This window comes from Poecilia reticulata, chromosome 11 (assembly GCF_904066995.2).
Source record: "Poecilia reticulata chromosome 11, P_reticulata-male-v2, whole genome shotgun sequence".
Taxonomy (NCBI): Eukaryota; Metazoa; Chordata; class Actinopteri; order Cyprinodontiformes; family Poeciliidae; genus Poecilia; species Poecilia reticulata.
Genome location: NC_088840.1, coordinates 27,289,604 through 27,301,915, shown reverse-complemented (window position 1 = coordinate 27,301,915; position 12,312 = coordinate 27,289,604). Strand labels below are relative to the sequence as shown.

The window sequence follows — 12,312 nt, the reverse complement described above, 5'->3', positions numbered from 1 at the left end:
GAGGGAAGGAACGTCAGGGTGAAGGAGCGACGCTCACTCAGTCCCCCCCGAGGCAACGATACGTGAAGGGTAAAACTCGCTACATTTACCTCGTTATGTGCGCGAGGTGAAGGAGCGTAAGGAGCGTAAGGCGCGCAGAAGTGTACGGGAAAACATCATCGGCGCGCCGCCCCCTCCAGACGGGGTTTTGGCAACCCCTCTGGTGCTGCGCCCCTATGCGTTGCATACCCTGCATACCCACTTTTTGCGCCACTGGGTGTGAGTGTGTGTGTGCATGGTTGTGTGTCTCTGTGTTGCCCTGCGACAGACTGGCGACCTGTACAGGGTGACCCCGCCTCTCGCCCGGAGCGTTAGCTGGAGATGGGCGCCAGTAACCCTCCCGGCCCCACTGAGGGACAAGGGTGAAAGAAAATGGATGGATGGATGGAATTGGGCCTGTTTCTTCAAAAGCTCCTGCTCTATTAACCCTTCAGCAAAGTTTTTCCAGCATTGCATTGAGAAGCAGTTCCTATAATGAGCTCAGCGGTTCCACCAGGTGTTTGCTAATTGCCGCTGGCTAGTCTGAAGGAGCTGAGTGGAGGAAGTGAGAGGAGCCCTGAGAAGGAGCTGGGTCTTGAAGATGGAGCAACGTCCAACCAGGTGTTTTGCAGAGCTGGATGGTTGGAGTGAAGGATTGATCAAACATGCATGGAAGAGTCAAAGCAACACTCCAGGTGTGTTTGTGACGAGAGAACAACATTATAGCATGATATAAAACTAAAAAATATAGCTTTACGTAATTATCTTTAATCTGTAGCTCAAGCAGTAGCTTCAGAACAATAATGTCACTTTAGAAAGTTGTTCCCATCTTTTTATTTCCACCTGTTGTTGACAAGGCAACAGCTGGAAATCCTAAGTCAGGCCACAAAAAATATGATTTCCCTCCAGTCTTCATCATTCCGTCCTCATCAGCCCTGTACCACCTAATATAAACTAACTTATCCGCTTCCTGCCATACACAGGTTACACATTTCAGATGCTTAATCTAGAATCTTGTTTTTTGGGTCATGACCCACATCTCAGGACTTTACATGAAAATGCAGCAGATGGACAATTAAACCATGAATTCCCTTCTGCACCGTCATGCACTGAAGGAAAGCAGTCATTGCTGCAGAAAAAGCCCGACGCCGATACCGAATGGCACCGAAACAGAAAGAATACATGTCCAACTCAGGAAAAAACTAAGTTATTAAAAGAATATTTCAGAAAATATTTAGATTCATTTAGGTTGTACAACGATGACAAGCCAAACCTTTTCTTAATCATTCTTTTAAATAACATTATTTAAATCTCTCAGTAAACACTATACATATAAATTACTATGTAATTCATCTTTTGACCTTTTCTATGAATTATGACTTTACAAAAGTCTAGAAAAGACTTTTAAAAGTCATAATTCTGACTTTGTTATGTGAAAATCTCACTATAATCTTGAGGAAAAAAGTCAATTCTGAAAATTAAAGTCAAAATTTAAAAAAAAGTTCTCTTTATCCATACTTTCTCAACTGAATATCTAAAATGAATTAAGTTTTTAAATATTGAAATTTGCTGAAACAAACCTTTGCATATGTGTGCATGTAATGGAAAGGCCTCTAGAATAAACTGCATGATAAACATGCAGATTACTTTAAACAAAAGCGTCAAACTGCACAGTACAGTATGCGGTGTGTTACATAATGAGCATCCAGGTGTGACGGTGGATTTAACTGTAGATGCTGTGACAAAGCAAGTGTGCAGTTTTTGTGTAGAGTCTGCAGAACCAGAAATAGGTCCCTGTGGCAGGTCTGTTGAAGAAGCTAAACACAGCAGGTGCAGCGGTTTGGTATTTATGGACTGATAACCCAGAGCAGCGTAATTAATTACCAGATTCTCTGCAGAGTCTTTTTGAAATGCTTTTCTTTTATTGAAACTGGGTTGTGCTGAAACAAAAAGTTATGACCGATGAAGATTTTTCTCGCAGAGGGTGCATCCACGCTACAAGACTCTGGGAATAATTAGGCACCAAATTTGCGTTTCCAGTTTAAAGTTACCTTCAGAAATCCCTGGAGAAACAAAACGCTGAGACCAGAAGCTGGATATAGTCACATACACCCATACGCCTACCAAAAATATCTCCATTTAAATATAATACAGCACTGTAAACAAAACATAAATAACTGACTCTCTCAATTTACACTCAGACAGATATCATATAGTTGCTGGAAAAATGTGATTCTTGGAGCATGGATGCACCAACAGAGTCCTAAATAAAACCCCACATCCCATTTTTTCTGTAGGGAAACAATAAACACGACATGTGTAAGAACTGCAGTTACACTACGGCTGTCTGCAAGTTATTTCAACAGAATTGGCAGCTTGTGCAGACAAATGATGCGGCTGTACGCAGAGTCTCCACTGAAATATTTAGTAAGAAAGCAGATACAACTGTCTCATTTACAGAACAACAGATTGCACAGTATGTCCAACATCAATCAGCAACAAGGGAACTGCTCAGCGGTGGAAGAGCTGAACCAGCTTTCCTGTAGAACAAAAAAAAATCAATATAAAATCCAAACATTTCAGCTTTTGATTTAATGGCAAAACTGCAGATTTCCAACCCACACGACAGTAGTTACAGTTCATGTTGAGGAATAACAGCTATAGTGTGTCGACAATACTTTTTTCTTTCACAGTACACTGGATCATGAGAATATAAAAAGGGAGAGATCAAGACATTCATTAGAAATTCCCTTTTTTCTGTTATTCTTTATGTTGAAACTGATGAAACAAATGAAAAACCGTTTTAAGTGCAGAGCTTCTGCAGGGTCTTAGAAAGTTATTAAGTCTTATATTTGAAATCTAGGCTGTAAATTTGAAACTTAGTTCATTGTAACGGATGTTTAAACACTTTTGTTCTGAGAAACAAAACTCTTCTGGTCTAAATGAGGAATTCAGACATCATTATGCATTAAGTGCTAAAGCAGGCAGGACGATCGTTCATCTTTACTGTGGAACGTTTCCTATCATTATCATCTTGATTCAGTGTGACAATAATATTTAAAAACTCAAAAACTGCATTGGTGGAACTGTTATATTGACCAATTTCTACACATTTTGTTATAAGAGAGCATCAACATGTTGGAAAATGTGAGTATAGCTGATAATCAGGGAAAAGGGATAGAAAATACTTTAGATCTCCTCTAAAAATGCTTCTAACCAAACATAATTTAATATGCATTAATAAACACAGTGGAGCTCAGAACCTAACATTGATTGTTTTCTTTATTTCTGTTATTGAGCCAATCAGCACCTAGAAAAATAAATGGCTTTTCCATAAGTAGTCGTGGCTCCACTGCATTTCCAAACACTGAGTACAGATCAGTGATAACAATCACAATACTTTATGCATTTGGTGTCCTTAAGATGCCTGTTTGAAATGTTTTTAGAGTAGTATTTGTGTTCGTCTGGCTTTGATTGTTTCATACACTCACTGACGTACCAAAAAGAAGAAGCTGGAAATATTTTTATGTCATCACGTTTATCGTTTTTATGACGGTACATTAGATATTGTAATAAAATTTGACGCCTCGCTGCAGTTTGTTTGGAGAGTTAAAACCTTATTCATGGTCATGTTCTCCATCAGAGGTGGACGTTAAACACGATTAAGCTTGGAAAAAGGGATATCAACAGTTTTGTCAAAAAGCTACTGAAGTTGGAAAAGATGTCTAACTTGCTTAAGTATTATTTTGTAATTCATGTAACGTTGAGTTTTGGAAACCCTTTATTTCACAGTTTTGTTAATTGCAACAAACAACTTGTAATAAACAGAGTTTGTGTTCAGATCATTTTTAGTTTTAACGGCAGCGTCGATGGATTCTCCTGTGCCGAGTTAAAAACGGCGCTGACCTTGAATAAAGTGAGCACCGCCTCATTTTGAGTGTAGTTCACACTGTGTGGTGTATCTAAAATACTTAATGCCTTTTTAAATCTTAATTTAACCAAATTTGCCTCTGCCAGTGTTCATTTAATAAAAGTTGTGAATCCTATTTTTGTTTACAACAGGCTTTCTGCTTGATATTTTCTATTTTTCTGAGCAGTTAATGAGTTTTCTGTGGCTTGAAATGTTCCAGTTGTGACCTTCCCTCCGTGTGTAAGCCAGTCTACGTTCTTCTTTCTGTCTTGTGATGGTTTTCCTGGATGGGTCGCCTCACCGTGGCATAAAAATGATTCACACAAGCTGTTAATTAAAATGTTTTCTCAAATGAAATGTTTTATTTACACCTGATCTCCGGAGACTCTGGTCTTGACTTACTGCATTATGTTTCTCACATAAATCGCTGTGCTTTATTTACTGCTACATTCAACTTGTAATTTCTCAAGAGAAACAGGAAACTGGCTGGAAAACATTTCAAATACGCCTGAAACACAAAGACTGGAAAACACGAAGCTTCATCTCTGGAAAACGATCAGAGCTGCAGAGCTTGTGTCTTAAAACATTTCAACGTTTGTTAGTCAGAAAATGTCACAAATAAAAAAGAAAAAAAAATCTGATTCTGACTATTAAGAAATAAATTGAGATTTTATTGTTCCAGATTTGCCACAAATCATTTCAAGCTTCTCTTTCCTGACTTTCAAAACATACATTTGTAATCTTAGAAGAAGATCTAATCTAAAACTGCACTTAAACCGTATAGGATATTTATTAAATCTGTATTTTATGCATCATATTGCACCTGAGACTAGCAGTTATAAGCTAATTAAAGCTCTTTAGCCTTTCAGGTTTTACCTGAACTACTTTTTTCAGATTAATATTGAATTATCACATCTCCAGTGCATCCTGAAGAACAAATTACTGTCCACTTTATTAGATTTGCTTCCTGTCTTAATGAGCGACTGAATAGGTGTTACTAATAAAGAGGCCGGTGATTGTGTGCCGAATGTCACCAAAAAAAGTTTTCCGATCTAAACTTGGAGTTGTGGCTCATTACTGCACTGGAATCCTTCGGTAAGATTACATCTTTAATATTTCTAAATATATGCTAACATACATTGTGTAAGTGAGAAATTGTTAGATTTTCTTTTCTTTAATATTCATAAATGCATCTTGAATATTTAATAATCAGAAAAAGACCCTAAAACATTCAAAAGGCCCTGAAAAAGTGATAAATGACATCCAATAACCTCCAACAACGTTGGCGGATATGTCACTCGACACATGGAGCCGAAACAGAACAAATATGACTGTTATTACATAAAACTGGAGCATAAAACAACTGAGCAGTCCTCTAAGGAAGGAAACAAGTGGGAAGAAAGTAAAGAAGGTAAAACAAAAAGGAAGAAGAGTTGGAAACAAAGAAAAGCAACTTTTTTATTCATTTAATGAGTCATTACAGACTCGACGTGAAACTTTGTGAAACCCCCCAAGGCTCTCGGTGCATCTTTTCCCAAGTAAGATCAACACCATTACACAAGAGCAACAACAACAACAACAACATCTACAACAACAACAGCAACAACTGTGCTACAGTGACACACCGCCCAATATACGGATGATGCACATCATTAACACCACAGCCAGCCACACATTAGCACACACTGGTAAGTCAGCATGGGGCCCCGCACTTCAGCGGCTCCCATCGGGAGACCAGGTGGTGTCGCGGGGAGCGAGCCCCCAGCAGAGCCAGCGTTCGGCGATTAAGAAGGAGTCTCTCACTGTTGCCAGGACGACAAGTTTAGTCTTTCAGAGTTTTTTTTATTTTTTTATATAAATTCAGGTTCAGGTTTCGTCACAAGAGCAACAGCAACATCCACAGAAGCTGTTAACAAGTTGATGAACATCTCACATCAATCTGGGTGATTTTGTGACGGTTGTTATGTCTCTAGTTGAGATTTCTGGTAATGTTTACGGTACAAACACTGGAGTCACTCTGCACATGATCACACAGCGAAGCTGAAGCGAGAAGAACGAAGCGATAAGCAGCGTAGCGTCAAGAATCCGCTGAGGTTTCTGACTTACACTGAATCAAGTCTCCCCTGGTTACAGTTCAACACGGTCACAAACTGAGCCACAGCGCACAGCGCCTCACAAGCATCACAACAACTTCTTTCTGTTTTTATTGTTCTCGTAGTCCTCTTGGGTAGTGATATACAGGAACTGTGAAGCATAGAGGAAATTACTGATGGCAACTCTGCAGTCAGGTTGGAGTTTAAGCAGGTAGGTGTCGAGCTAATGGAGGCGATTTGAATTTTAGTGCTGAACAGGAAGTTGCTTTAACTCCCTCACTTCCTCCATCTCATCCTCTGATTTCCAGGCCCTTCTTCTCCTCTCCACATCCTCAGACATAAATGGCAGTCCGGGAGATGACAGAGCCGTCCCTCTGGGACTCCATGTCGTCGTCGAGGTACACATCCATTTCTGCTTCGCCCCCATGACCTCTGTGGGCATGATACGCCGGAGGCAGCGCGTTCCCGCCGCCTCCAAATCGATTGTATCGCTCGTCTTCCTCCTCGATGCTGTCATCCAGGTTGAACTTCCTCCTCTCGGCTTCATCCATCTCACCGCAGAGGAGGATGTCATGGGGGGTCGGCCGGGTTCCGGCTGGGGCGTGGTGGAGGTGGTGGTGGTAGCTGTTGGGTTTCTCTGTCAGGGTCCCGGTGGCGTCGCAGCCCTCCCGGTACGTGTACACCGGCCCGTTGTTGTTCGCCCCGGTTCCGTTCTTGCTGCCGTTTCCGGAGCCGGCGAATAGCAGGCGGGCTTTGTTGCCGTAGTCGGAACCGTTGCTGCCTTCGTTGCCCGCCGCCACGGAGTCCCCGCTGCTGGGGAAGCCCCGCCTCTGTTGGCGGCGGCTGCGGGTCAGGAGGACAACAACGAGAGTCACGACCAATAGGAGGGCCAGGAGGGAGCCGATGACCGCGCCCGCCACTGCGCCGGCACTGGACGGATCCTCCAAGGCTTCTGCAGAGGGGATGGAGGGGTTGAAATGAGGGAGTGAGTGGAGGAAGAGAAAAAGGAAGGAATTGATGGCTGTAGTTCTTCTTCTATTGTAAGTGGTGATGATAGCACGTGTGTTACAATCCTCTTACAAGTGTGTGGTAATGTTCTCCTCAGTGTAATCCCTTGGTGAGGGTGCAGTCATTGCTGGGATCAGGCTGAATGGGACTCATTCACTCTCCCAGCTGCTTTTTGTGCGACATTTTGCAGACATTTTGCTCTACATTTATGTCTGTCCAGCTGTCGGCTCCCCTTTTGTTGCCCTCTCCCCGCTTTTTTTGGCAGCTGGAGGGGGTAAAGCCTTTTCAACTTTGGGTTGGTGTGAGCCAAGTTTGCCTCTCCACTCATGTTTCAGTTGAATATTGAAACAAGAATGAAGTCGAGCGTACAACATCAGCGAACACAGGTTTGCTTTGGACCTCATTTTTTGTCTCTGAAACGGATTAAAGGTTTTGGGTCCAGCAGAGCGACACAGCAGACAGACAGACAGACAGAAGCAGAACCAGAACAGAGAGGTGAGGGTGTTAATTGAGGAGAATGAAATTGTGCCTGGAAAGTGTTTAACATCCCCAAGCCCTTCCAGTTTGACCCTGTCTAATTCCCTTTCTCCCATTTGTACCTGCTCCACATGCCCTTTATCTCCCCTCTCATTGTCCAGTTCTCTGCTGTCGCTGGCTTTCTCCATCTGACTGCTACTGGTCAGCTAGTCAAACCATTGGGCAAAATGATCACCTGCTGTTAACCTGGGACCCCATCCAGACCTCACTGACAGGCAGCACACAAAGGTACAAGTCCACACTGCAGAAAGGCTAATGCCAGGCCGGTTTTAGGAGGAATCTGAGTAGAAATGAGAAAGAAAAACAGCATCTGGCTCAGATAGTGTTGGATCTGGACGAACAGATTCATGCAGAGCTAAAAGACAATATCAAACCAACCATGTGGGAGAATACAGTGAGCACCACCCAGTAAAACACCAGGTTTCAAGTAAATGCTTGATGAGACATAAAACAAACATCCAACAGGGAAAATATAAAAAAAACCCAAAATCTAAAAGATACAATAACATGGTTACATGGTGTGTACATAAAGTTACTATACTACCTCGATCTATAATTTCATCTCTTCTTGGACTCAAATAAACTGCTCCCTCCTTCTTTTGCTTTTGTACCAAAAGGACTTGGGTCAAAACTGACTGATGTTTGGATCTGTTCATAACTTCTGGTTCCATAAACAGTTCAGATCAATTAACTGGGAAACAAACCAATGTGTCTTGGTTTCATCAGATCTTCATTTTACCCCTGAGCATGCTGGGAGATTTTAGCCATACCTGGATGATTACATTTGAAAGAAAGGTTCCTGTTGTCCAACTTCAAAGTTTGTACAAATGTAGAACACATTAGATTTTGTTAGAACTTGACTAATAGTGGATAAAAATGGTGTCAGAACTGCCTGACCTCTTGATCAATGTCCGTCTGATTTTTCCATTCAGGAAAGAGAAATGTTTTAGTTGTTACATTACTGTATTAAACTTCTGCTAGTTATTGATGACAGCACTTATGTACAATGAGATCATTTTGTCCTTGAGACCTTTTGCATGCTGCAGCTTTAGCTACAAGATGATTGTTTACGTCGTAAACACCAACCATTGCAACAAGGGGGTGCAAACTTTTCACATCCACTTTAAGAATGCAATTACACACTGTCATTTTTTCTTTTTGTAGTTGAATTACATGCAGACTTCCCTTTGAGAAGCTGTACAATTACAGGAGAGCGGAACAGCAGCAAGTCTGAGCTCCTTTTTGTTTTATGCAAATGACTCGCTGGTTCTGCCAGCTCTCCTGGAAAACACAGCCAGGCACGCCAATCAAGCAATCTAAGGTTCACTGAAATGATGCTGTTAGGGTATATGTGCAAGAGAAGCAACATTATGTGAATGACATTGTTTTCCTTCAGAGACACCACATTGGACACTGGATAATGGCCTCTCTGGAGCTGCAAAGTGTGGTTATGCTAACAAAACCAGCAGGGGGATGTCACTACAACCGGGCCTGGATTGAGAGCCTGTGATTCATGCAAATTGTTCATTCTGACAGTGCAGGGGGAAAAACAGATGAAAGAAGAGAGGAGCTGAGCAAAGGGACAGCAGAGGAAGCCGGAGAAGGTTTTTGGTGGAGGGAATAGAGAGTAAAGTTGAAAGCAGAGGGCTGGTTGGTTTTAAAACACTATCTGCCGGTTCAGAAGGAAAGACGAAGCCAGGATGACACAAACCGGCTGTGAGAGCAAGGCGGGGCTCAGGGGAAAGGATATGATAGCTAAATTAGGAGGCAGTGTTTATATCCAATGGAAGTGATAGAATGCACTAATGATGATGAATCCAACTTTCCTGTCCTACTTTCCCCTCTTTTCAAACTTACAGACTGGCATTGAAACACAACATGTGGGCCAAAGTGATATTTATTTTTATTGTGCCATTTATATTTTAGGCATTAGTGGCATTTATCAAGTGCCTGGGAGACAGAGAGACAGCTGAATAATTGCCTTTTGTGAGAGGGCCTTTGGTGGCTGTCATCCTTCTGTTAATCAAGTGCTAAAAAGTCCATTATTCTGTATAGGCTTTACAGACAATGCACCTAAAAAGGTCATTAGAGCTGGCATGTTCATTTTTCAATAGATCAGGTCATACACAGGAGCAGTGTGAATTTCCCTCCATTTTTCTACAAAACCTAATGACTGCTGATATTTTAACTAAAATTATGCATAAAGCAACTATCTTCTGCAACTAGGAGCAATCATTTCTCCCCTAAATTAAACAGAAACACATATTTGTTTCCAATACCTACGCTGTTCTTTTTGCGATACGATTACTCAAGAAAAAATGCAAAAATGAAAACATTAACACTGTAAGAATATCAGATGGCAAATATGAGCATAGATAATGGTCCATATTATGAATTAGCACAACATAAATAAACTGAATTGAGCTGAAATTGAATGCTAACCAGCTGTTCTTTCAAAGAACAGAAAATAAACATGCAGCTAGCTTAAAGAAAGGCCTCTTGTTAGCTATCTGTTTAGACTAGAGGCCTTATTGTCCAGATGTTAGCTTAGAAACTAGCCTGTTAGCTTTGTAGCTATCCCACCCTCCATTAATTGGCCTTCAGCTCAACTTTAACCTGAGAACTTTTCCAAACTAACTAGTCACTCTGACGTTTGTCTCCTGTTGTTTCTGTGCCGTCTGTTTCTAATCCACTAAGTCAGTCGGTAGCCGTCTTGAAGTCAGAAACTTGTGGGTTCAATTCTAGTTTATTCCTCTGACTTTAGATCTCAACCACAAGTGGCCTATCAGTCTGCAGATGTAAGAGGATGTGAATATTGAGTGGGGCGTCAGAAAGCAGACTTAGGCTGCGTTCACACTGCAGCCTGAAGTGAAACCGATTCAGATTTTTTGTCAAATCGGATTTTTTGATGATGATTCACACTTTCAAATATATGCCACCTGTACGTGATCTCCAGTGTGGACGGGCAAACGACCTGAAAGTGTCCCGCATGCGCAGTAGAGGGCGCAATAGTGTCAGCGTTCTCAGTGTTCTGCCAACCACCAAAAAAAGAAGAAGAAGTGCTCAGTGTTTGTGGAAGTAAACATGGAGGCTAACGCTGGAGCAAAGCTTACTGGAGTTGTTGTCTGACCGTAGCAGCATATTAACAACTTAATCCTCATATAGTCCGTCATGGTTGCTGTTTTTCTTCCTGCTTCTGCGTATCAGGATGCAGAATAGTGACATTTGTAGAGTATCAGGGACGTTCAGGTCGGATGAATGTGACCTGGGCGTTAGGTCACATTTCAACCGAAGACGTTTCTGATACCCAAGTGATCTGGGTCACATTTGAAAGGAGCCGACCTGTGTTTTTAGACTGTCATGAAAAGATCAGATACAGGTCACATTACGTCCAAAAAATCGGAATTGGGTCACTTCAGGCTGCAGTGTGAACGCAGTCTTAATGTGCAAAAGGTCTTTGAGCCATTATCATAAAAATGCTGCGTAAATTCAATTCATTTAATATTACATTTTAAACATCAGTGGAAAGCTGACAACGTGTGGACATTTCCCATCTCCACTCCATTAGTTCAAAGAAAAACAATATTGATTGGCACTCTCTAATAATGAATGATTTAATGTTTAATTTCATCACTTGTTATCATCCATCAAAACCGGATATAGCATGTAAATGCTTTACAAGGATGGCAAAAGTGGATGTTATGTTTAGTGATGTTTTTAATAGATGCGGGCTTTATGAGGGCGTTATCCGACATCATTTATTACAATCTAAGACACTAATGGATCCCAGTTTAGCGCCGACAGTAAAATGCCAGATTTACGATCAAAGTTTAATGTCAAATTCTTGTCAACCATGCTGCGAGACACTTTAGTAAACACTCTTCAGTGCGAATACTCCCCCCAAAAAAGTCAAAAGGAGAGGAGCCTATCATAAGCAAGAAAATAGGCCACGCTTGTCATCCTTACTTCTCGTCAACAGAGGCAGGCTGGCTGCATTAAGAAGCACAGTGATAAATGTCACAGAGAGAGGCAGGAGGGCTTAGATCAGTCTCTGTATTAGTGTCATGAACATGGAGGAGATTAGAGGAGAGGGAGAGCGAGAGACCCGTGAAAACTACCCATTTCTACTTGGCTCCACTCACAGCGGTTGGGATAATCTAAAGCAGATGATTTGAGATGTGGGGAAGCAAGGTGGAAAGAATTAGGGCTGAGAGGGACGGACAAACAGCCTCAGAGAGAGGCGTGAAAAACTAAAATAAACCCAAATCTGAATAATCGGAGGGTCGTCTTCTCCGCCTCTCTCCCTCTTTTCTGCACTTTTTTCATTCTTTGAAGTGGGGCATGAAAACACACCACAGGCTGTCAGTTCGCACCAACACAGAGACGACTGACTCCAATTAAATGCTGCTTTTGGTCAACGACGTCTAGTAATGCTGAAATTACTAAGAACCAAACACTAAAACACAGAATGAGGAAAAATATGAGAGAGCAAAAAAGCGTCAGAGGAGGATTTTAACAAAATAACCAACTTTTCCACATTTTTTACTCTAAAGATACAAATCCGAGACAGGACACTTTGTAATATATTCTATCATTTACTGCTCCCCGGTAGTGAAATTTAAAAGTGTAAACATGATGGATTTTATTAGCAGGTTTAGACTAGAAGATGAGTCAAAGATCAGCACCTCTTTTAGCTCCCAGCATCTAAAAAACTGCTTCCAGATTCAGTGTGAAGGCCTTGGAGAT

At 41.5% G+C, this 12,312-nt stretch overlaps 1 protein-coding gene across 5 annotated transcripts in view; it reads right to left on the bottom strand.

Moving 5' to 3' along the window:
- The window catches only part of pvrl2l (PVR cell adhesion molecule related 2 like), a 328,950-nt gene that overhangs the window by 124,456 nt on the left and 192,182 nt on the right, over nucleotides 1-12,312 (bottom strand). The window contains exon 7 of one of the 5 annotated variants that reach the window (XM_008422834.3): nucleotides 1,919-6,973. The exons of the other annotated variants lie outside the window; for them this stretch is intronic. Coding sequence (XP_008421056.1) covers nucleotides 6,354-6,973 — 620 coding nt within the window. The 3' untranslated portion in view covers nucleotides 1,919-6,353. Of the gene's footprint in view, nucleotides 1-1,918; nucleotides 6,974-12,312 lie in introns of those variants that run through there. 5 annotated transcript variants of the gene reach the window in all.